Source organism: Geotrypetes seraphini, chromosome 8 (assembly GCF_902459505.1).
Source record: "Geotrypetes seraphini chromosome 8, aGeoSer1.1, whole genome shotgun sequence".
NCBI classification, from domain to species: Eukaryota; Metazoa; Chordata; class Amphibia; order Gymnophiona; family Dermophiidae; genus Geotrypetes; species Geotrypetes seraphini.
Window position 1 is genome coordinate 45881910 of NC_047091.1, and position 24584 is coordinate 45906493.

Here is a 24584-nt window from a genome sequence, read left to right on the forward strand (position 1 = left end):
GTTCAATCAGTTTTATTGATTTTATAAGAAAATAAAATTCCAACAATAGAGCGCTCCCAACAGGAGAGCACATAAGAACAAGTATTAACACTTGCCAAGTACATTAAATTGCAGAGAATGAGAAATTATACATATGCTGTACAAGTAAAATAGAAATACCAATACTCATGATAAATTACAAAGGTATCTGAACAAGTAAGATAGACAATGATAAATAAGTGCCACATTAATTTTTTTAAAAAGACGTGCATCCCAATTGGTCCATTAGGCAGCGGTAGGATGCCTATCACCACCTACAATTGGGAGTTTGAGAATCAGGTCCTAAATGTCTTTCCACTTGATATTCTGCTTGCGATGGTCAGCAGTTTTAAAACAGCTGACCACGCAGGCTGAACTAAAACTGAATATTCAATGCTGGACCTAATCCAGGCATTGGCATTGAATATTTGGGTCTTCTGTCAGCAGTTATCCAGGTGCTGGTTAATATTTAGATTAGTGCTCGGTAGGCCAGTCATTTTGCAGTCCTAACTCTATTTAGGAATTTACCTGGTTAACAAAATGAAAACTGATGCAAATAGGGTAAGAACTTGCTTTGCCTTGACTCTGCCCTGGCATTAGCCAGAGAGTGCCATCATGTTAAATACTGCTGAAAATCAGAGGCAGAGCTGACAAAGGCGACTTAACCAGTTAAATCCTCTCCTGCCTAGTTAAATTGTTGTGTGCATTTATTAAAGCCAGATTAGGAATAGCTTAGCTGCACAACCCTGTTCTGTGTTTATTAAAGCTAGTTCAGACATAGCTTAGCTTCAAAAACCTTTCTGATCAGTGTTTAATATGCCCCAACTCCAGACTCATTCTTTGATTTATAGGCTGTTAAGTCAATTAAGAAGATAGGAAGACAATTTTTCACCTCAAAATTTAATTGGGCATCTTCATCAAAAGTTATTATCTCATAGGAATATATATGTTCGAGATCCTTGCAATTCATTTGAAGCCAGCATTAAACAAATAGCATTTAATATGCATAACAAGATTAAGAGACTTTATATTAGACTCTACTCCCTTAGGAACTTTAAATTAACAAACTCATCAATACTAGAATACAGACAGTGATCCAGCAGTAAGATGGGTGCTATCTAGTTTTTCATACTGAGTGCCATGTAAATGATTAGTTGTATATGTGCATTAGTGAGAAGTTGTATATGTGCATTCAATGCAAAGAGCTCTTAGCTGTCAGAGGATGAGCCCAATCTCTAAACACATTAGACTTGTAGGAGCCGAGGCAGACAGAGGTGACCTACAGGGAAAAGTCACAGCTCCAGTCTGGCAACCATGGAGGAGAAAAGTTATCTCAATGGACAGCATCACTGTGGCGTGGAAGGAAACAATTGGCCATAAGAACATAAGAATAGCCTTACTGGGTCAGACTAATGGTAGCCCATTCTCACAGTGGCCAATCCAGGTCATTAGTACCTGGCCCACACCCAAAGAATAGCAACATTCCATGCTACCAATCTAGGGCAAGTAGAGGCTTCCCCCCTGTCTTAATAACAGAATATGGACTTTTCCTCCAGGAATTTGTCCAAACCAGCTGGGCCTGCCCTCCAGGTGATGCAATACTCTTTAACACTGAGGATGTAACTCCAAGGATATGTTACCAGGAGGGAAGTCTTAGAAATGCAGTTGTTGACGATTCAGTCATTAGGAATGCAGATAGCTGGGTATTTGATGGATGTGAAGATCTCTTAGTAACTATCTGCCTTGTGCAATGTTGGTAGATTCCATGCATTACCTAGATAAGATTTTAGACAGTGCTGGGGAGCAGCTGGTGGTTTTGGTACATTTGGTGCTGATGACTTAGGAAGGTATGGGAGGGAGGTTCTGGAAGCCAAATTTAGGCTTTTAAGTAGAAAGCTGAAATCCAAATCTTCAAGAGTAGCATTCTCAGAAATGTTTCTCATTCCATGCACAGGCAGGCAGAGCTCTGGAGTTTCAATATGTGGATGAGATGATAGTGCAAGGAGAGAGGGATTCAGATTTCTTAGGAACTGGATCACATTCTGAGAAGGAAGAGAAGTTCACCTGCTTTTACCACATCTTCTGGTAACAAATCCTACTGTCACCTTTTGTGATCTAGGATAAGTCACTTAACCTTGCATTATTTCAGATTCAAAATTTGGATTGCAAGTCCTCCAGGAACAGGGAAATACTACCAAGTTGATATGACTCAAGGCAACTTTCTAGATGGTTGCCCTGACCTCACCTTGAGCTACAACTAAAAAAATTGAGCTAAATCCAAAATCTCTTCCTTTTGCCTTCTAGGCTGCTCAACCACCTCTAGAACATCATGAATACATTCTGAATGCATTTACTTTTCAGATTAGGGTCCTCCTGATTCCTCAGTATGTTCTCTACCTTCTAAGCATTGGGTGGAACCAGGATGCTGGTGGTAATATTAAAAAGGAGACAGAGCAACTTTTAAACTAAAACTTGAGAGAAAGCTGACTTATCTTTGAAGAATACTATGAAAACAGGGAATTTAGGACCTCCAATAAGTAGTACTAAAGGCAAAAATTGTTCAATTGCCTTTTAGTAAAGAGCAGACAGATCTCAAAGATTGCAAATGATCCCTTTCAACAGCTAAGGCGGTTACAAAAAACAAAACAAAAACAGAGGTTGATTTATGAATGGGGAACAGTAAGCCCCCATGGATTAAATCATGAGATAGAGTGGCTGATAAAGTAAAGCATAACATAATTAAATAAATAAACAAAAATGAACAGCAATAGAATGATTTTGTAAATGGTAGTGTTCCCCTATAAAGAAATGGAATCTCCTGAACTAAAAAAAACAAAAGGAATTGACTCCAAAATATTCTCAAAGAAGAAAATCCAGAGAAAACCAAAAAAACTCTGTGGAATGACGATGTTCCTAAATGGACTTTATTTGAAAGTATCAAAGTTCCAAAGGTACACTAAAATCATCCACATAAAATAATTTCATCCACATAAAAGTAAATCATCCACATAAGAGCCTTAAAGGACCTAGTCCGCTAGGGATAAAGGGATATTGGAAGTAAAGCAGTTGTTTAGATACACTAAGGGGTCCTTTTATCAAGGCGCGGTAGGGGTTTAATGTGCAGAATACCGCGCATTAAACCGCCTGCCGCGCTAGTCGCTAACGCCTCCATTGACGAGGCATTAGTTTTTTGGCTTGCCGCGGGGGTTAGCGCGTGATGAAATGTCCGACGCGCTAATCCACGTAGCGCACCTTGATAAAAGGAGCCCTAAGCCTTTTTAATTTAACTATTTTCCTTTTGTCTTCTCTTTATGTAACTGCTTGACCATTCTCCCCAGTATTGTGGTCTAAGAAGGGGATTAAGATTGATTGATATTGTAAGATTGAATTTTAATACTTTGATTTGTTTTCCTCAGTCTCCCTAGTAGGTAACTTAAAAATTCATTGGTGGTCTGGGGGGGGAGGAGAGGGGGTCCTCCAATGGGTCCAGGGAGGTGGGCCAGGAGTGATGTCCAATCGTTCCTGGCCACTCTAGTACCAAAGTCAAAATGACACCCATAACGGCAGTCTAGGGGGTCATATTTCTATATACAGTACTCCCCTGAAATTTGCGGGGGTTCCGCCTGTCAAAAGGCAGGGGAGACAGGTGCTCAAGGATGTTGCTTGTAGTTGACTGTTGGTGCAAAACTATTTGCACCTGCTGAGTTCATAGGAAATTCAAGGGGGTTTCATGCAATGTGCAGACTTGCTGGCACCACTAGAACTTCCAGAGACCTAGGTTATGGGTTCTGGCAGCTTCTGGAAAGCACAGCATTGGTAGGAGCAGGACCATTCTTGGACTTACTGAGGTGCTGGCTCAGTGAAATGATTACACCCCTGAGGAAATTTAAGATTGATAACATCTGAAGTGTCAACAGCAGGACTTTAGTAGATAGGAGATCTTGTTAGTGTTTGAATGTTCTGCAGTGTTTATCACTGTTCAAGCAAGTGCCCTTTCATCAATTTGGAAGAGTAAAGTTAAGTTTTGGAGTCAACATCAGATGTGGTCTCTGTCTTTAGAAGAGTGAGTGGACTGGTCTGTTGCATGCCTGCTGTGGGCACCCAGTTTGGAAGTTGGTCTTGGTCCCAGTCCCAAACAAATAAATATTTTTGTGTACTCCGTCAGCCAGCATCTGAGTAGGGTATAGATAGCCATTGATTCAGGGGTTACATAAAAGGTGCCCGAACAAGAACCTGGCAGCAAGCAACAAATTTAAAGACCACGCCATTAGACCTGTGAAAGACTGACTTTTAAAACTTTTTGCTTAGATTTACAAATGTTGGGTTACAAACGGTACCTGGCCAATGCTACCTGTGTTTTCTTGTGAAGAGCAGCACTATATAAATAATAAGTAGTAGTAGTAGTAGTAGAGGCCTGAGTGGTCTAGTGATGCAGAAAGGGAGGTTGGGTCTAGACCAGATGTACCTGCCAGTATAGCTATTTAATTTTAATTTGAGATTGAAGGCCTCTAAATGATAGTCTGTACCTTGGCTGTGCTGATTTAGCATACTCTGGTGACAGGCAGCAAAACTACCAAGTCAGTGCAGCAATGATAAATGGCAGTATGCTGATAAACCACAGCACTTTGCATTCTTTAAATTATTTTCTGATATGCCAGTTTTAAGCAAATAATTACAATCCTCCATATTTTTAGGAACAGGATTATTCAAGATCAGCACAAAATTGTTTGGATGTACGGTGCAAAATCAGTACTCAGCAGCAGATTTTGTAGATTGGCTGCACTGGATTACAGTAAATGCCTACAACAGCTCCAGGTCACCCATGACAGAATATTCCAGTTCTGGCTTTCACTGAGAAATAAAGCCTGGAAGAAAAAAACTGAAACCAACTGGCAACTTTGAGTGGCAGTTAATGCCATGTGAACAGGATATAATCTACCAGGGGGTATTTGTAATAGAAAATGTGCAACTGAAAGACTCTAAGACAGTGGTACCCAAACCTGTCCTGGGGGACCCCCAGCCAGTCAGGTTTTCAAGATATCCCTAATGAATATGCATGAGAGAGATTTGCATACCTGTCACTTCCATTATATGCAAATCTCTCTCATGCATATTCATTAGGGATATCTTGAAAACCTGACTGGCTGGGTGGGGGTCCCCCAGAACAGGTTTGGGAACCACTGCTCTAAGTGGTGAGCACTAGAGAATGACACGGTGACAGAATTCATCACCATTCCCGTCTCCGCTAATAACCGCAGAAAACCATCCCATGTCATTCTTTAGTGTTTATCTCAACCTCAGTCCTTCTTCAACAGCATTCTTCAATGCAAGGCTTTAGGGTCAGTGATTGTGCCCATTCATACTCTGTTTTTTTCCCCTTCTCCTTAAAGAATGACATGAGGTTGATTTCCCATGGTTATCCGAAGGACAGGAACAGTGATGAATTCTGTCACCATATCATTCTCTGTGAGCACCTCAGGGTCTGAGGTAGAGTTACCATATGGCTCCAGAAAAAAGAGGATGGATTGAGACATCTTGGTTTTACTCCCATTGAAAGCAATAGAAGTAAGTAGGACAGATTGAGACATCTGGGTTTTATTTCTATTGCAAGTAAAACCCGGATGTCTCAATCAATCCTCCTTTTTCTGGAGCCATATGGTAACCCTAGTCTGAGGGGCTTTGCAGAAGCCTCTGCATAAGCATTGGCCCTAGATTGCAGAGTATGCTTTTACTCTTTGTAGATGAGCTGCAGTCTTCATTCCTGAAACGATTGCTCTAGAAGCCTGTGACATGTTCAGGGGCTGGGACTAGATTATCTGTATCCTTCTTTTGTACCTCATTCCCAGCCCCCAACACACAGATGTGCCTTATCATTGCTGAAACATCCTCCATAACATAACATTCTGCTTCTATACCGCAGTACCGTGAAGCTCTATGCGATTTACAAAAGCAAAGTAGTTACAATAGGATGAACTATCTTAATTATCCAAATATTTAGTGAACAAATACATTTTCAAGTGTCTCCTAAATACTTGATAGGTGCTAGAGATCATGATTAAGAGATTTAGGTCTTTATTCTAAGATGCTGCCTATAGGAGAAGAGGCGATGATGGTATCATTTGAATTTACACTCTGACAGATGGAAAGGTAAATGTTGCAACCCTAAGCAAGAACTGCTTGGACTAGTCATGGAAGTCACAAGGAGTGGACATGTAAGAACATAAGCATCGCCTCTGCCGAGTCAGACCATAGGTCCATCGCGCCCAGCAGTCCGCTCCCATGGCGGCCCCCCAGGTCAATGACCTGTAAGTGATCCCTTACTAAGATATCTTATCCTGTATATTACCCTTCTAATTATACCCTTCAATCCACTTTTCCTTCAGGAACTCGTCCAGTCCCTTTTTGAAACCCAAAATCGTATTCTGCTCTACCACCTCCTCCGGAAGCGCATTCCAGGTATCCACCACCCTCTGAGTGAAGAAGAACTTCCTAGCATTTGTTCTGAATCTGTCTCCCTTCAATTTTTTTGAGTGCCCTCTTGTTTTAGTTGCCCCCGCCAGTCTGAAGAATCTGTCCCTCTCTACCTTCTCTATTCCCTTCATGACCTTGTAAGTTCTATCATGTCCCCTCTAAGTCTCCGCTTTTCCAGGGAAAAGAGCCCCAGCTTATCCAGCCTCTCAGCATATGAAAGGTTTTCCATGTCCTTTATCATTCTTGTTGCTCTTCTCTGGACCCTCTCGAGTATCGCCATATCCTTCTTAAGGTACGGCGACCAGAACTGAACGCAGTACTCCAGATGCGGGTGCACCATCGTCCAATATAGCGGCAGGATAACTTCTTTGGTTCTGGTAGTGATTCCCTTTTTCATAATGCCCAACATTCTGTTCACCTTCTTTGAGGCCGCTGCGCATTGTGCCTCCGGCTTCATTGTTTTGCTCACCAAAACCCCCAAGTCCTTTTCTAGGTTGCTCACCCCCAACACCAACCCTCCCATCGTGTAGTTGTACATCGGGTTTCCTTTCCCTATGTGCAAGACTTTTCATTTCTCCACATTGAAGCTCATTTGCAATTTATTTGCCCATTCACTTAGTTTGTTCAGGTCCCTTTGTAGTTCTTTACATTCCTCAACAGTTCTAACCCTACTGGAGAGTTTTGTGTCGTCCACGAATTTTATAACTTCGCACTTCGTCCCTACTTTCAGGTCATTTATGAATATATTGAACAGCAGTGGTCCCAGCACTGACCCCTGCGGGACACCACTCGTGACTCCTTTCCAGTCAGAGTAGTGTCCCTTTACTCCTACCCTCTCCTGTCCGCCAGCCAATTTCTGATCCATCTGTGCACATCCCCTTCCACCCCGTGGTTCCACAGTTTCCTTAGTAGGCGCTCGTGGGGGTACCTTGTCGAAGACTTTTTGGAAGTCCAGATATATGATGTCTATGGGATTACCTTCGTCCAATTGTTTGTTTATCCCCTCAAAGAAGTGTAGTAGGTTCGTTTGGCAAGATCTTCCTTTACAGAAACTGTGCTGGCTGGTTCTCAACAGATTATTTTTTTCCAAATGCTCATTGATGCTGTCCTTGATTAATGATTCGGCCACCTTCCCCAGAACTGAGGTTAAGCTCACCGGTCTGTAGTTCCCCGGGTCGCCTCTGGATATATATATAGTTTATATATAGTTTATTCAGTTTTTGATTAAACGCTTTTTCAAATCTACAAAGCGTTGTACAAAGTAAAAACATTAACATTAAAACAAAAATAACAATTGAACATACTTTCCTATAAAAATTACAGGACTACCAACCGTACAAACTGGGTAAATATTGACCCATAGGTCTTAGATACATATGGGAAGGGGGGAGAAATACAATTGTAATAGAAAAAGTAAGAAACATTTAAGGGAAAACACTTAGGAACAGGGGAACAGTATAAAATTAATAGCTAAAATATAATAGTTCAATTAAAAGCATCTTTAAAAAGAAAGCATTTTAGATTGCTTTTAAAATTTTTTAGGTTTTTTTCCATTTTTAGATATAAAGGAAGAGCATTCCAGATTGTAGGGGCTGTTACAGAAAACGTGGAGGTGCGACGTGAGCCAATGATTTTTAAAGAAGGGATATTAAGGTTAAATTGAGAAATAGATCTTAAAGATCTTGAAGGGTCGTACGGGATCAAAAGTCTATCAATGAATGCTGGTGTGTTGAACTGCAGTGTTTTAAATGTCAGTAGGGCGATTTTATAAGTTACCCTGTGTGACAATGGCAACCAGTGGGCATTTTTAAGCCCACATGATCATATTTTTTAGCGCCCGAGATTATCTTTATGGCCGTATTTTGGATAAGCTGCAAGCGTTTTAAGTCTTTGTGATAGATACCATTTAATAAAGAATTACAATAATCCATTTTTGAAATTATAAGTGAATGGATCAGAATGTTAAGGGAACTAATATCAAGAAGGGGGGCCAATGATCTTATCCCTTTTTGAAGATAGGTGTAACATTTGCTATCCTCCAGTCCTCCGGGATTACCCCTGTTTTCAAGGATAGGTTGCAAATCTGCTGTAGTAACTCCGCTATTTCGCCTCTGAGCTCCTTCAGTATTCTCGGGTGGATTCCTTCTGGTAGAAGGCCAGGGAGAGGCCACACTAAGGTTACCAGATGTCTGGATTTACCTGGACATGTCCTCTTTTTAGAGGACTGTCCAGGCATCTGGACGACTTTTCCAAATCCAGCACTTTGTCCGGGTTTTGAAAACCATTGAGCTTGGGGGTTGCATCTGGAGGACATCTGCGCATGCATGGATGCTACGCGGTGACATCACACGCATGCATGTGACATCATCGTGTTGCATCCGCGCATGCATGGATGCCCTCCAGACGCGACCCCGAAGAGACGAGGATTGTATGGGGCTGGAGAGGAAAACAGTGATGGAATTAAAAAAAGCATGGGATGAACACAGAGGATCTTTAATCAGAAAATGAAGGGTATAAAGCAATGTATCGTAAACTGTGTGCTGCGGCACACTTGTGTGTCTCTTGAGATTTCAGGTATGCCATGGCACACTGGGGAGGAGGAGAGGCGCTGGAGCGGACTTACTGCCTACATGACGTGCCTCTCGCGGCTCAAGGCACATCCTGTAGGCAGTAATCCCGCACCAGGGCCTCTCCTTTCTGGCCCTCTTCCCTGCTGGCACCCCACACTGGCATCTCAGGACCTGTCTGGAGGGCCTTTGTGCATATGTGGAATTCGATGTGATGACATCACACATGCACATGACATCATCATGGCGACATCCATGCATTTCCAGGTGCCTCGAGCTCCGGCGGCTCGAGCAAGTTTGCGGGACACTGGTATAAAGGGTAATGTAGCCAGACAGCCAATATAAGGAGATCAAAGTGGGTGGGCCAAAAAATTTAATCGCATCTCTGCCTCCCCCCCCACTCCACACACACTAAATGAAATACCTCTGCTGGTGGGGATCGCCAAACCCTGCTAGCTGAAGACTTTTCCCTGCTGAATGAGCTTACAGTTTAGGACAACTGCCGGTGCTATCCCTGAGCTTCTGCTGCCAGCCTCTGCGTATGCTCAGGTTTGTGCATGTTTAAACACTGAGCATGCATGGGGCCTGCAGCTGGCAGCAGTGACTCAGGGACAGTGCAGACAGGCATCCAAGATGTAAGTTCTTTTGGTGGAGAGGAGGTCTTCAGTTGGCAGGGCTTGGGGATCCCATCAGCCACAGAAAGGGAAAATAAATTTTGGATGGGCCTGAGCCCAGAGTGCCTTCGCCACTGCTTTGCATTTCTCTATATTAAATTTAATCTGCCATTTGGATGCCCAGTCTTATAATTTCCTAAGGTCTTCCACCACTCCACCTTAATGAAGTAATGATGCTTTCCATCTTCTATCTAGACAGAGCCTCATGCCACTACTCAAGGAAAATCCCTCTATACTCTAGATTCCAAAAAACCTTTTACTTCCTACGTAATTAAAAAGAATGGATCTAATTAGAACATAAGAATTGCTGCTGCTGGGTCAGACCTGTGGTCCATCGTGCCCAGCAGTCCGCTCTGCTATGCCAGTTGCAAAGAGAACTCTAGCAAATTGTCTGGACTCTTTATTTATTTGTTGTTTATTTTAAAATATTGTATTTTGTACTATCTTGAATATAATTTTGCAATGAGCAAATGTATATTCCACTGCTCCAAAGTCAAATTTCATCTGATTAAAGCTGCTGCAGCCACAGCAGCTCTACTGAAGTCTACTTTACTGCAAAGCAGGCACCTGGTCCACTCTTTACACTTTCACTGCACATTGCTGTCTGGAACAAGCTTCAGCACAGGCCAGTCTTTGATCAAGTGGTACTGGGCAGTTTGCTCTCAACTAACCACTCTTGCACCATGTGCAGGCTGCTGCCAAGGCTAATACAATTCAGCGCAGCCCTAAGTTTGTGTGCCTGACTCAGTCCAGTTTGTTGACTGAAAATGTAATTTTGCTCACCTGTAACACCATAAATAGCTTAATTGATGAGGCAAATAAGCTCTCCGACCTCTCGAGTTACCTCACCGTTTTGAGCTTTGGAGCCAACACAGGAGCTGAGGAGACTGCTGAATATGGGAAGAACCCATACTCAGAATTTTACACTAAAGTTCTAAGATTTGGGAGAATAGTTCCATCTAGATATTGTTGGATGAAGCCACTCACTTGTGTACCTTATCAATCTTGCTGTTTATGGAAAATCCCTGTTACAGATGAGCAACATTATTTTTCAATTATATTCACAGCAGTTATTTCAGATGACTCACCTGTAAACCAATATGTCATCTGTGGAGCTGTTGTACTGAATCTGGTACATTCGGATTCCAGGAATGTGGTGTTGGGAGGGCCATTGGATCAGAGCAGAGGAGGAAGTCAGCTCAGCAACTGTGACCTTCCTCTCCTGCCGAGCTTTGCTCTCATTGCCAGGAAAACTAGACTTGGCAGGGGTTAAGATGTCTGATAGGCCAGATTCTACCTCTTTATCACAGCTTGTACTATTAGCAAGTTGAGGGAAAGGGCTGACCTCCAGTTCAACAGGTGCTGTAGATTCCCCTGCAGCATTGGAGGCAATGCAGGTGAACTTTCCATTGTCAGTTGTCAATGCAGCCAAGATATCCAGTGTCCCGTTCTCATAGGATATTGTCCTTGAGGTGTTGGAAACCAGCTTCCCTTCTGGGGAGATCCACCGCACATAAGGATCTGGGTCACCCACAGCTTTACATTTCAAGGAGGCAGTCTGACCTTCCATGATGGTCAGTCTGGGGGTCCAGTGTGTTATCATGGGTGACTCACAGACAAACTCCTCCTCTTTGATGGTCCAAAAGTACTTGCCCATAAGCTCAGGTGGTGAGGCACAGGTTTCTAAGTCATCTTCTCTAGTGAGGCGCCTGAGCCAGACAAGTTCACAGTTACAGTGTAAGGGATTCCCGCCAAAACTAAGAACCAATGATGTTAATGGAGATCCTTTAGACTTAGCATACACAGGGATCCTAGAAAACAAAGGGTCAGGGGGCATCTTTTTCAGCTTATTTGAAGTCATGTCCAACCGAGCAAGCTTGTGTAGGTTTGAGAAGATTCCTTCGGGGACATAGTCAATGAGGTTGTGATCTAAACTTACAGTGTTCACACTACTAAGCTTCCCAACAGTGTCCCAGGGAATGATGACCAAATTGTTGTAAGAGAGATCCAAGTCCTCTAGAGTTTCCAAAAAGTCATCCAGAGATCCTGGTGCAACATAATGTAGCTGATTGTTGCTCAGAATTAAATGACGGAGGTTGACAAGGCCTTTAAAATGGTCTTCATCAACATATGTCAGTCTGTTATTGTCCAGATGCAAGGCATGAAGGCCTTTCAGGTCAAAGAATGTAAATGGTGTGATTTGGCTGATCGTGTTCCTCGACAAAGTCAAGTGAATGAGGTTTGTCATGTTGGCAAAGTCTCTTCGCCTTAGGGTGGTGATGAAGTTGTCCATCAGCCGCAGCTCAGCAGTCCTCCTGTCAATAGTGGGTGGCACAAACAGTAGCCCAGTTTTGGTGCAGAGGATGGTGAAGGATGGAGACACGGTTTGGCACGTGCATCTCTTAGGGCACATCATGGCCTTCACCGATGTGCAAATCATCAATAGATACAGAGCCAGTCTTTCCATTGTAGGGATAGTAATTAGCCTAAGAGAAAAGCAGAAAAAAAGACCAATAAGAATGTTTACTTAACTAGTGAAACAAAATATAACATTCAGTAGTAGCATGGGATATGATGGTAGATAAAGACCTTAAGGCTCACCATATCTCTGTCCATTCTCCTGTTTTGCAGTAATACCACAAACCCCACTCCAGACTTTAGACCAGGGGTTTTAAATCCAGGCTTTGTGACATACCTAGCCAGTCAGATTTCCATAATATCCATAATGAATATGAATGATATAGATTTGCATACAAGAGAGGCAGTGCATGCAAATCTCTTCCTTGCATATTCTTTGCAGATATCCTGAAAACCTATGGGGCTACTAATCAAAAGTTTAAAACGTCCAAACACAAGCCTAAGTCAGTACTTGGACGTCCTAATATAAGGGTCATCCAAGTACCAATAATCAAAAACAACTTTCTGGACATGCAGTAGCACTGGACATGCAGTAGCTGCTGTGTGTCCAGAGAGCAAAGGGAAGTGTGTTATGGGTGGGCATGCATAATCAAAACTTTCCTAGAAGGAACTTAGACACAGCCAGTTAGACCTGTTTGAGTTGTGTCTAAGTTCCACAAAGATGCCCAAACTGACAAGAAGACCATTAGAGGATTTAAGGCATCACCCCCACCCCTTACTCCAACAGTGGTCACAACCCCCTCCCACCACCCAAAGAGCAAACCCCCCCAAACCTGTAGGCTTCCCATCAGCTGATTACGGCAGAAGGAATCCCCATCAGCTGAGCCGGTTTCAGGGGATTCCTGGCAGCTAAGCTGATGGGAATTCCCTCTGCCAGGATCAGCTGAGCCACAGAGCCCTACACCCCTCCCCCTGACATACCCCACATCTCCCTGACATCCTGACATCCCCTGATATCCCTAACATCCCCCCTCACATCCCAACAACAACCCCTCACATCACGACATCCCCTTGATATCCTGTACCTCCCCCAACATCTTTGCCCCCTACCCCCAACATTCCTGGGTCCCCTCCCACATCCCTGGAACCCCCGTACCTTTGGAAGAGCAAATGGCAGGAGGGAAGCTCACTCCCTCCTATCTACAGGGCCACGTGCAACAATGATGGGGCTTCCCCCTCCCAATGCATCTAGGGATATAGTGTGAGGGACCGAAGGCCCTGAGTGGCTAAAGATGGCGATTTTGAAGCTAACAGGGCCTTTGGCCCTTCCCAATGCATCCCAAGATGCTTTCAGCTTCCAAGATGCATTGGGAGGGAGAAACCCTGTCACTGTAGCATATGGCCATGTAGGCAGGAGGCAGGGAGCTTGCCTCCTGCTGTTTGCTCTTCCAAAGTTACGGGGGGTTTCGGGGATGAGGGAGGGAGCCCAGGAATGTGGGGGGATATGGGGGGGAGATGTTGGGGGAAGTCTGGAATATCAGGGTGATGTCGGGATGTGAGGGGGGATTTGGGGGAATATTAGGGGGATATTAGTCTAGGTTTTATAACATAACATAACATAACAAATTCACTTATATACCGCATTAACCTCTCAGTTCAATGTGGTTAACAACAATTAAGAGAATATAAAGGCACAGTATATTATAATCACATTCAGAAGAATTTATCAAATAAATAGCATTTTTCTAAAGTTTGTTATCAGGATAGAAAAGGGTTTATCCCATGATCTAGTTTGAAAAGATACAATTCTATGGAGCAATCTTTTGTATATGCAACCTTTTACAGTAGGAAATGTAAATAATCTATAATGCTGAGAAAAACATTTTCTGTCAGTAAATTTAAAGTGATCAATAATATAATAATATAATCAGGTATAAGGCCAAACAATGTCTTGTAGCAGGTACAACCTAACTTGAATAATATTCTTGCCTCAACTGGGAGATGGTTGCGATGGTTATATTATAATGTTATTAGAAGGCTACAGATTTATAAATATTAATAAGCCAGACTTAAATGGTCTTTTATAACACAGACATTCTTATGCTGCCACAATGACATCCATCCCTTGTTTTGCCTGACGTTTCAGTTTGTAAAATAGCCATTCATGTTGGTCGTAATCAGCACTTAGATATCTATTTCTCATATATTTTAGAACAGGCTGTATGTTGGCAGATTCTGTTCTAAAATCCTAGCACCAACAGACACGTACCGATGTTCTTATTCTGAATTACTTCATTCTGGAACAAGCGTGTTTTTTCATGATCATCATTATGTTTCAGATGGGTCCATAATTACTTTAAAATCTACATGGGTTCCCCTAGTTCCTTGACATCAACATCTAGCTACATTCTGTGATTTGGTACTGAGAGAGCTAAATGAATTGGAGAAACTATGGAAGGATATCCTAGATAACACAACATGACTTATGAGTAAGGTGACCATACGCCCCTTTTTGAATGGGACTGTCCCTTTTTTTGATCCCCTGTTTTGTTGTCCGCACGCACAGCTTCAGGACGACTAAATGTCTCGTTTTCAGCGACGGCGTCTGAACGGACACGTATCAGAACTTTAGTAAGTGTCCTTAGGCATATGTTGTTTAAAGATGCAAAGGTAGGCCCTGTTTATCTTTCCCTTCTTTGAAGACGGTATAAGGACAAGAATGTTTAAACAGAGTTGTTGTAAAGTGAATTCAATTGTTTTGTTAAGCCGTATTTACAGACAGCTTTAGTTAAGAAGCTCTGCTGGTCAAGGCTTTTTCTGACCCTCTGTGGACTTCAATCTCCAGATAGGAAAAATGCTGATGTGTTTAAAGTTTCATGTGACCTGTGTCCATATATGGTTTGTATTTACGTCACATGCTGGCAAACCTGATTCGTATAAAAGATGTGAAACTCATAATAAAATTTGGACATGTTTTGGAAGACGATTTCTGGTCTTTAAGATGTGTCCCCAGGTACCTGACTTCCAAATGACAGAGACAGAGAAAGTATGGGGCAGGAATTGGGACCTAAATCCTTTTCAGTTGGGGGCACGTCCGCGATGGGCAGATGATATCACCAATATTTTGTGAGTATTTCTGAATTTTTTCTGTTCTTTAATACTCACTGGGTAGTGGTGACCTGTACCCACCCCTTTATTTTAAGTTCAAGCTTTGGGTTCTATTATGGAGTTTTTTTGGGAAAAATCTCGGGGTACTTTCGGTAAGCGCCCCTCATAAATATAAGCAGCTGCCATTCTTTCGGGAAGAATGAAATTATTTATAGAACCCCCCTGCCCACTCTGTCATTTGTAAGGTTAAAACTTTTATAGAGTATAAGATTTTATTGTCTCTTATTACTGTACCTCGCTTATAAGGTAAGATAAGCGAATATTGGTTACTCCTAGACAAATGAGACTTGTACGGCTGTGTGTATGTATGACATTTTTTCCTTCGGCTCTCATCTTTCTGTGTCACCAATGTTTAATACTGAGGTAGGACATGCTGTTATGTGGAATGAATTGAAAGCGCTGTTTGAATCAGTCTAAGATCTTTCCCTTGTAGTTTGTACACAAGCACTATTTCTTGTCTTCCTTTTGATCCTGACTAATTTTGTGCGTTTCTTCTACGGCTGCTTCCTTTGTGTTCTGTGCTGGATCATAAAAAAAAAAAAAAAGAAACAAGAAAAAGAAAAAGAAAAAATTCCGTTTTAGAGGTTTTCTTTCTTGTGCAGAGCAAAGCTAATCTGTTCTTTGCTTTCATTATCAGGGTCTGTGCATGAATGTTTTTGTCCCTTCCCCCAGACTTCTCTGTTTGGGCTTCCACTGACCCCCTATAGTGCTTCTTTGAAGTTACTCATTCTTGGTTTTATCAAGCAGTAAGGTGAGATTCCACTGCTTGTCTCTTGACTTTTCTCCGGCATTATCAAAACCACCATCTCTTCTTATAATACGCCCATCGCTCTTGTCAAAGCTGATGGCATTCCCCGTTTCGTCCTAGATTTTAGGGCTGTTAGTGTTTTGGTAATTCTCATTGCACTTATGTTTCTTCCACCATTCCATCGGCAGCCAATGATTTTTTCTGTCATTGTCCTAAAGAATGTTTTATTTTTAGTCCCTTTGGTGAGGCTGCCTTCACCCTTAAGCAACAGTATACCTAGTGTGGAATGTCCTTCGGGCTATTCTACAAGTCATGCACTGCCCCTCATGGTCCTATTCTCATTTTGTACAACTTTTTGTGTTCCATAATTCAGGAGACCTGTCAGGCTGATAGTTTGCACCTTTTATAATGGTTGTCTGTGTGTGGTCACAAGGTGTCACGAAATAAACTGCACTGGTGTACATCTGAAGTGAAATACCTGGGTTTTGTCCTGTCTCATGGTCAGAGGAAAATCTGCACTTTCTGCATTGCTGCTGTTCTGGGTCTGCCCCGCCCAGCTACCAAGAAAGACATGCTTACTTTTCTTGCTATGATTGGTCACTGCCGCCAATGGATCTCTGCTTGTTCCTTCTATGACCAGATTTTGAGACAGACCCTGGTTTCTGAAATGACTGCTCTTATCAGATGGACTTATGAAATGTTGGACATTTAAGATGTGCTTTGGTTTCTAGCTCAAGTCTGGGTTTTCCTGCTTATGCCCACATGTTTTATCTCTTTGTTTGAGACTATTGTAACACCATGAAGGGAGAACATGGCGGTAAGTTACGCTCTGTTGCCTTTTTTTATAGTCACTCCTGTTCAAGAAAGCCCTGGCTGCTTGTGCTATGGTGGTAGAGATGGTTACTTCTCTGACCCTAGGTCAGTCACCCCATTACCCTTCATACTTTTCACAATGTACAAGCCCTTCTTTTAAATGGGCTTTTGGGTCTCACGGGTGAACAGGATTCTCTTCCTCTTTTTTTTCACAGCTTCCTCTGAATTTGATGCCTGGCGTTTGACAGGTGCCCAAAGCCGCCCTTTTAGACGGACTTTGGTGCAAAGAGGGGAAACCCTGGATACCAGCTGCTAGCTCTCCCTTATTCATTGCCCAATATCATGGTATTGGTTATCGTAGTGCTCGCTCGACATTTTAACTTCTTGCTAGTGATATTTTCATTCTTGACCTTTTGCTCCTTGATACAGAGATATATAGCTCGATAATTACAGCTGGCACGGTTGTGAATTGAAAATAAATTGGAAAATACAATTCCTTTCTATTGTTTTAGCTGAAATTAGGATGTTGCTAATTTAAAATGTTTTTTCCGGATTTATACATAGCCATCCCAGATCAGTTTTGGCACAGATATTTCTAATGTTTTCCATGGGTCCTCTTTATCACTGCAGAGATAGAGACGCTCCAAAGAGACATTAGCTTTATGCCTTTTTCCAAATATGAGATGGTTATGATATACATTATTTGTTGTTTTGGTTTTTTTATATCAATATGTTTATTTGCAGAGTTAAATTCAGCCCTGCACACTTGACAGATGGAGAAATAGCTCCACGCTTAAAACTTTATGTTTTGTCTGTGTCATGTCTACTTGTTTCAGTTTAGTGGGTACCCCAGGATACATAATATTGGCCATTTCTAGAGCTCTTTTTCCACTTTTTACTAGCCTAACTGCGCAATGTTCTTTTACTTTTAGCTTTTATATTCTGAATATAGTTTAGTTAGGGGTTATAAGAAAAAGCTTTATTTTATACAGCATTTATTTCGTGGTGTTCCCTACATATGATCCATACATTTCTGAATACATTCAGTACATCAGTATGGTCTCTCTGAGGTGCATAATAGTTATATGCAGCACGAAAAAACATATCTTTTTGGATCGTTCAATTAAGAACCTTAAGTAACTGAGTATTGTCTCTCTTTTGCTATAGCTATGCTAAGTAAATGAATTGGTATTGTTACATGTTGCCACATTCAGTACAGGCAACATGGTTTCTCTTGTTTTCTATCTCTTATTTGGATCACATTGGAGTACAGCTGCTGAATGATATTTGGAATGCTTTCCAAGCATCTCTTTTCAAGTATGCACAGACATCTGGCTGTTCTCCCTTTGAGATTCTCACGGGATGACCTTTCCCCGCCCCATGGGTAGATTTTCCCTTGATACAGGAGGAATACGTCCAAAAGCTAATTGAAATATTAGGGCTTGTTCAAAGAAACGTGTCTTGCACTTCTCCTTTCTCTCCACAGATTCCTACCCATTTTTTCCAGCCTGGTGATTGTCCAGCAGCTTTCCAAGGATCGGAAGCAGACGGATTTCCCCTTTGGCCTTCCCACTACTGTGATCGCTGTGACCAGGCCCGCTGCACTCACTGAGGAGTTTCCTGTTTGGATCCACGCAAGTCGCTTGAAGAGGGTTAACCTAAAACCCCAGAAGCAAGTCTTCCCTGCGCAGATTTCACCTCCTCCAGTGGAACAACATGATGATCTCATTGCAGCATTCTACCAACTTTATCATTCTCTTACTGGCACCGCTGCTGCTCGTTTTTCTCCCTGTATGGATCATTTCTAACTGGGTCTACAGGGATGATGTGTTCTGGGTCCACGACACTTTCTGCCCATACCCATCTGTAAATGACACTCCTGCTGTAAACAGCACCCCCGACACCTCTTTGCGAACACGACGTCAAGCTGGACTACTCCCTCGCAAAGGCTGTCCTTCAATTGGAATCCAGAAAAGACCGATAGTATGCTACCTTATGGTATAATTCCAGCAGTGTGCAAGTTGCCACCTTCTCCTGTGACATTGCGGACTGTTCATCAATTGATATCCCAAGGCTGTGCCATTGGTCCTCAGAAATTCCTAAAACTAAAGACATATATATATATGTTACTGACTCACGTTGGGGGGTTAAGTGTGCATTCTGGGGAGTGGTAGGGTGGAATGTTAATACTGACTGGGCTTATAAACTAGAAAATACCCTGAAAAACAGTGGACCAAAATGGTAAATCACTGCTTACTTGTATGACCCTTCATAAGGTTGGACACTGTTATAGGAAAAGTGTTCCTGCACAAATTATTAAGCTTTCTCTTACTATTGACAACCCTAGACCTACTGATGAAGGTATGTACATTATGGACATGAGGTTTAAGGGTGGGTCTAGCTATCCGACCCATCAGTTTTCTTACGGGATCTATCTACCTCCACTCATCTTCTCCTGCCATTTTGTGGGGGCCCCAAAAAATACTAACCCACTGGCCCCTACATTCAATAAACTTACTGACATGATGGCTATTGCCAATCCCACTTTTGAAGATATTGTGGCTGTTGAGGTAGGGTTTTCAGAACGTAGCCTTTGGTTAGAATGGATGAAATTCACTGCTGATCAACATAATAAGAGTAATTGTTACATATGTGCTCAAGCTAGACCCCATCTAGGAACCGTACCTCTGGACCTCCCTCCTGGTATCCAACCATGCCTTTTTGGGTTATTTACCAGTATCTCCTCTAATTTTACCTATCCTCTTTGTGCACTGCAGTGTTCTAAATACCCTTTGTTGCCAGGACAGCAAAAGCTTGATATTGCCGTTACCATCTATAAGGGCAATTACACATGTCATGTTTCTAATCTGACACAGAGTAGTTTTGTAGGTAATTTACCCCCAGGTTATTGTTCTGTCTTGGCTCATAGGTATGCCCTATTGTTGCTGCATCAGATTTGATATTTACTGGCTTTATGGAGACTTTTGGCTCCCTGTTAAGCTACCCAGCCAGTGGATAGGCCAGTGCACTTTAGTTAAGGTTACTATGCTCCTGCATATTTTTCTGAAAGGCATCCTTCCTATTCACATGGTTTTTCCTTTTATTTGTCTTGATATAAATCTGATCACATGTATACATAAGATGCTATAGGGGTCCCAAGAGGGGTCCCAGATGAATTTAAGGCCCGAGCTCAGGTTAAGGCTGGGTTTGAGTCCCTTATTCCCTTTATTACTATTAATAAGAATGTTGATCGGATTAATTAAAATTATTATAATCAGCAACGCTTTGTGAACTATTCTAGGGATGCCTTGCAAGGTATTACTGATCAATTAGGCTCCACTTCTCAGATGGTTCTCAAAATCATATGGCCCTAGATATGATTCTAGCTGAGAATTCTGTTAAATTCTCCTCAGTATTTTATGCTGTTGTACTGTTCTTTCTGACAATATAGGTCCTCCTATGGACATTCAGAAATTAGCAGACCTCTTTGCTGAGTTCAAATGTAACTCTGATTTATCTAATTCTTGGGATCAGCACTTTAGTTGAATGCAGTGTTGGAAAAAAAAAAAACCTTTTTATTGTTATAATCTCTTATTATTTGCACTCTTATCTTGACTGCTCATGTACTGTGTTATTCGTATTACAGCTCCTAAAAAACCCCTCCTTGAGAGACATATCTAGAGTATCACTCCCTTCCAGCTCATGCTGTGTATTTATGACGTCATTTACATGACGTAAGAGGGGAATTGAACGGACACGTATCAGAACTTTAGTAAGTGTCCTTAGGCATATGTTGTTTAAAGATGCAAAGGTAGGCCCTGTTTATCTTTCCCTTCTTTGAAGACGGTATAAGGACAAGAATGTTTAAACAGAGTTGTTGTAAAGTGAATTCAATTGTTTTGTTAAGCCGTATTTACAGACAGCTTTAGTTAAGAAGCTCTGCTGGTCAAGGCTTTTTCTGACCCTCTGTGGACTTCAATCTCCAGATAGGAAAAATGCTGATGTGTTTAAAGTTTCATGTGACCTGTGTCCATATATGGTTTGTATTTACGTCACATGCTGGCAAACCTGATTCGTATAAAAGATGTGAAACTCATAATAAAATTTGGACATGTTTTGGAAGACGATTTCTGGTCTTTAAGATGTGTCCCCAGGTACCTGACTTCCAAATGACAGAGACAGAGAAAGTATGGGGCAGGAATTGGGACCTAAATCCTTTTCAGCGTCCCGAAGCTGTGTGTGGGGACAACGGGACAAGTGATTGTGGAAGAATGGTAATCTCCCTGCTTACCCACCTGCCGCCATAACAACAGCAGGAAAGGCAAGTCCAGGCACCAGCCCAGATGCCTTCTCCCCGACGTCAATTCTGGTGTCGGAGAGGAAGTTCCGGGCCAGCCAATCGCTGCCTGGCTGACCCAGAACTTCCTCTCTGATGGCAGAATTGACGTCTGGGAGAAGGCTTCTGGGCAGGCGCCTGGACATGCCTTTCCTGTGGTTGCGGCAAAGGCAGGAAGTAGCAGCAGGCGTTGTCTACTGATCGGGGGAGGGGAGCAGAAGAATCGGGTGGGATTCGGAGGGAGGCAGACAGACAGGCAGGAGTCCTGCAGTTCAGCTTTCTCATATTAGGTGTGGCAGGGAGGGAGGGAAGGAGGCTGGCTGGCTTCGGGGTAGGGCGTAGGACAAAGGCTGGAAGGCAGTGAGGGGGAGGCAGGCAGACAGGCTGGCTTTGGCAAGGGAGGGGCACTAAGGACATAGGAAGGAGGCACTGAGGGCACTAAGGACATAGGAAGGAGGCATTGGGGGCACTAAGAACATAGGAAGAAGCACTAAGGACATAGGAAGGAGCACTGGGGGCACTAAGGACATGGGAAGGAGGCACTGGGGGCAGTAAGGTCATAGGAAGTAGCACTAAGGACATGAGAAGGGGCCCTAAGGACATAGGAAGGAGGCACTGGGGACATGGGAAGGGGCACTAAGGACGTAGGAAGGAGGCACTGAGGGCACGAAGAACATAGGAAGGAAGGAGGGATGGAATGGAAAGAACAATTGTTGGGCCTGAGTGCAGATAGAAAGAAATGAAAGAAAGGATGCACAGTCAGAAGGAAACGCAACCAAAGACTCGTGAAATCACAGCAAAGGTAGGAAAAATGATGTTACTTTCAATTTAGTGATCAAAATGTGTCATTTTTGAGAAATTATATCTGCTGTCTATATTTTACACTATATTTGTCTATTTTTCTATAGTTACTGAGGTGACATTGCCTTGACATCTTTGAAAACCCCCAAATATAAATGATAATTAACATTTTCTCTGCGTATGGTGTGCTTTGTGTTTTTTAAAATTTTATGGTTACCATTATGAATTAATAAGATATTACGTGTACATGAAAAATAAATGGAATAAATTGGGGGTGGGATTGGGGGTGGGACTGACAATTAATAGATGTCCAGTTTTGATGAAAAAAATAAATGGTCATGTTACTTATGAGGAACATCAGGCTCTATATTCCCCAAGAGATGATAGTTGCATTATAATTTCACATGCAGCATATAGACAATTAAGGGATATCAATCATTATCAAATATTGAAGGCAGTCCCCCACCAAAGATATCATCAGCCAAATTGATTCGATTGTAACAGCAGCGTTGAAACAGAATAGTGACGCAAAAGGAAGGTGAATTTCTGATGGAGAAATATCCAATTACTCCCAAAATATATTTTTTACTGAAAATTCATAAAACTTTAATAAAGCCCTCTGGAAGACCTATTATCTTAATGAAAAAGAACCAGCTGGTCACTATGGATATCACAGTGCTATATACAATGATTCCATCTAATAAAGCATTGCAGATAGTAGAAACATTTAAACAGGGGCACCAACAATCACAGATTTCCATTTCATTTTTAATGGACTTTGCCCATATTGTTTTATTTCAAAGTTTCTTTTAGTTCCAGGGAGCTTATTATCCTCAAATTCATGGCAACTTTAGCCCCCTCTCTGGCAACATTATATATGGCAAATATGGAAGAACAAGAGATATGGAAACAGCTTCTAGATGCAGTGGCGTACCTAGCATATGTGACACCCGGCCCATCATTTTTTGACCACCCCCATCTATATGAAAAATATGATTTTTAGTAATAATCTACATATCGCACAACAAGAGTGTACCTACGAAAAGGCAGCATATTAAACACTGCAGTGAGCACTAGAACACCAACACATACATTGTAAAACTAAACAAGCCAGATCCTGTACAGTCAATTGATCCTGTACAGTCGATGCTATCAGAAAGCCATGTCTCTTTCATACACACAGACAGATACACCCTCGCCCAATATGGAATAATCACAAACTAAAAATAGAAATATGTAGACAAAAGTTAAATGGAACCGCCAAGAAACCAGACTCTGCATACAATGCAACACTACAACACCACAAAAACAGTAATACATGTCCTCTAATACTGTAAAAAATATAAAGACAGTAGATGTAAATTTGAAAAAACTGATACATAACAATCACCACTTTACAAATTAACAAATAAAAATAAAATAATGAGAAATAAGAAAATACCATTTTATTGGACTAATCCCTGTAAGCTCGGTCCCCATCCCCGCAAACCACCTGATTCCATCCACACAAGCCTTGAATTGTTTTATATTGAACTTATTATATTAAAGTATAAAAAGAAACAATATTCTGTACAATTGTCAATTTATAAATCAGCGTCTTTTCCCCACTCTCTCCTCCCCATTTCCCTTCAGCGTCAGCCCACTCTCTCTCCACTTTCCTTCAGCGCACGCACATAAAACAAGCAAGTAATTTTATATCATTTTCATTCTATTCATTCATAGAAATTAAAGTCTAAATAATGCCAGTCACATAATAAAACATGATTTTACATAAATAATTCCCTGCACAGTCAAGCCTGAAAGGATTACTAGATGTCTTTCAGCAGCTCCCTTCCCTCCCCCTTCCCTTCGTGGCCAAGTCAAAATGATCTACCAACAATAAAATTTTAAAAACACAAAGCACACTTTACGCAGAGAAAATGTTAATTATCATTTATATTCCGCGGGTTTTCAAAGAGGTCAAGGCAGATGACTTTATGCAATGTCACCTCAGTAACAACTATACAAAAATAGACAAATATACCCCCTCCCTTTTTACTAAATCGTGATAGCAGTTTTTAGCGCAGGGAGCTGCGCTAAATTCCCCACGCTGCTCTCACGCTCATAGGCTCCCTGCGCTAAAAACCGCTATTGCGGTTTAGTAAAAGGGGGCCATAGTGCAAAATTTAGACAGCATATATAAATTCTCAAAACGGACACATTTTGATCACTAAATTGAAAATAAAATTATTTTTCCTACCTTTGGTAATTTCATCAGCCTCTGGTTGCACTTTATTCTACTGACTGTGCATCCAATATTTCTTCCCTTCTTTCAGCCTCCTGTATGCTTCCTCTCCTCCAGACCTCATACCCTCCTCCAACTTTTTCTTTGTTTCATCCTGCCCCCTTTCTTTCTCTCTCCATGCCCTCTTTCTTTCTCTCTGTTTGTCTTTTTCTCTCTCTCTCTCCTTGCCCCATTTTTTCTTTTTCTTTGTTTTACCCTGCCCCCTTTCTTTCTGGCTCCCTGTCTCTCCCCCCCCGTTTCTTTCTTTCTTTCTCCCTCTCCTCCCCTATGCCACCGCAGCTGGGGAATAGGCTGCCGCTACCATCGGTAACAGGCCGGCTCCGAGTTCGCCCTGCTTCTCTTCCCC

The 24584-nt window shown here is 42.0% G+C and overlaps 1 protein-coding gene across 1 annotated transcript in view; it reads right to left on the reverse strand.

The window, feature by feature from the left end:
• The window catches only part of LOC117365577 (leucine-rich repeat and fibronectin type III domain-containing protein 1-like protein), a 639649-nt gene that overhangs the window by 45121 nt on the left and 569944 nt on the right, over nucleotides 1-24584 (reverse strand). The window contains exon 3 of the mRNA XM_033956102.1: nucleotides 10819-12216. Within this exon, the coding sequence (XP_033811993.1) occupies nucleotides 10819-12197 (1379 nt within the window). The 5' untranslated portion in view covers nucleotides 12198-12216. The remainder of the gene's footprint in view (nucleotides 1-10818; nucleotides 12217-24584) is intronic.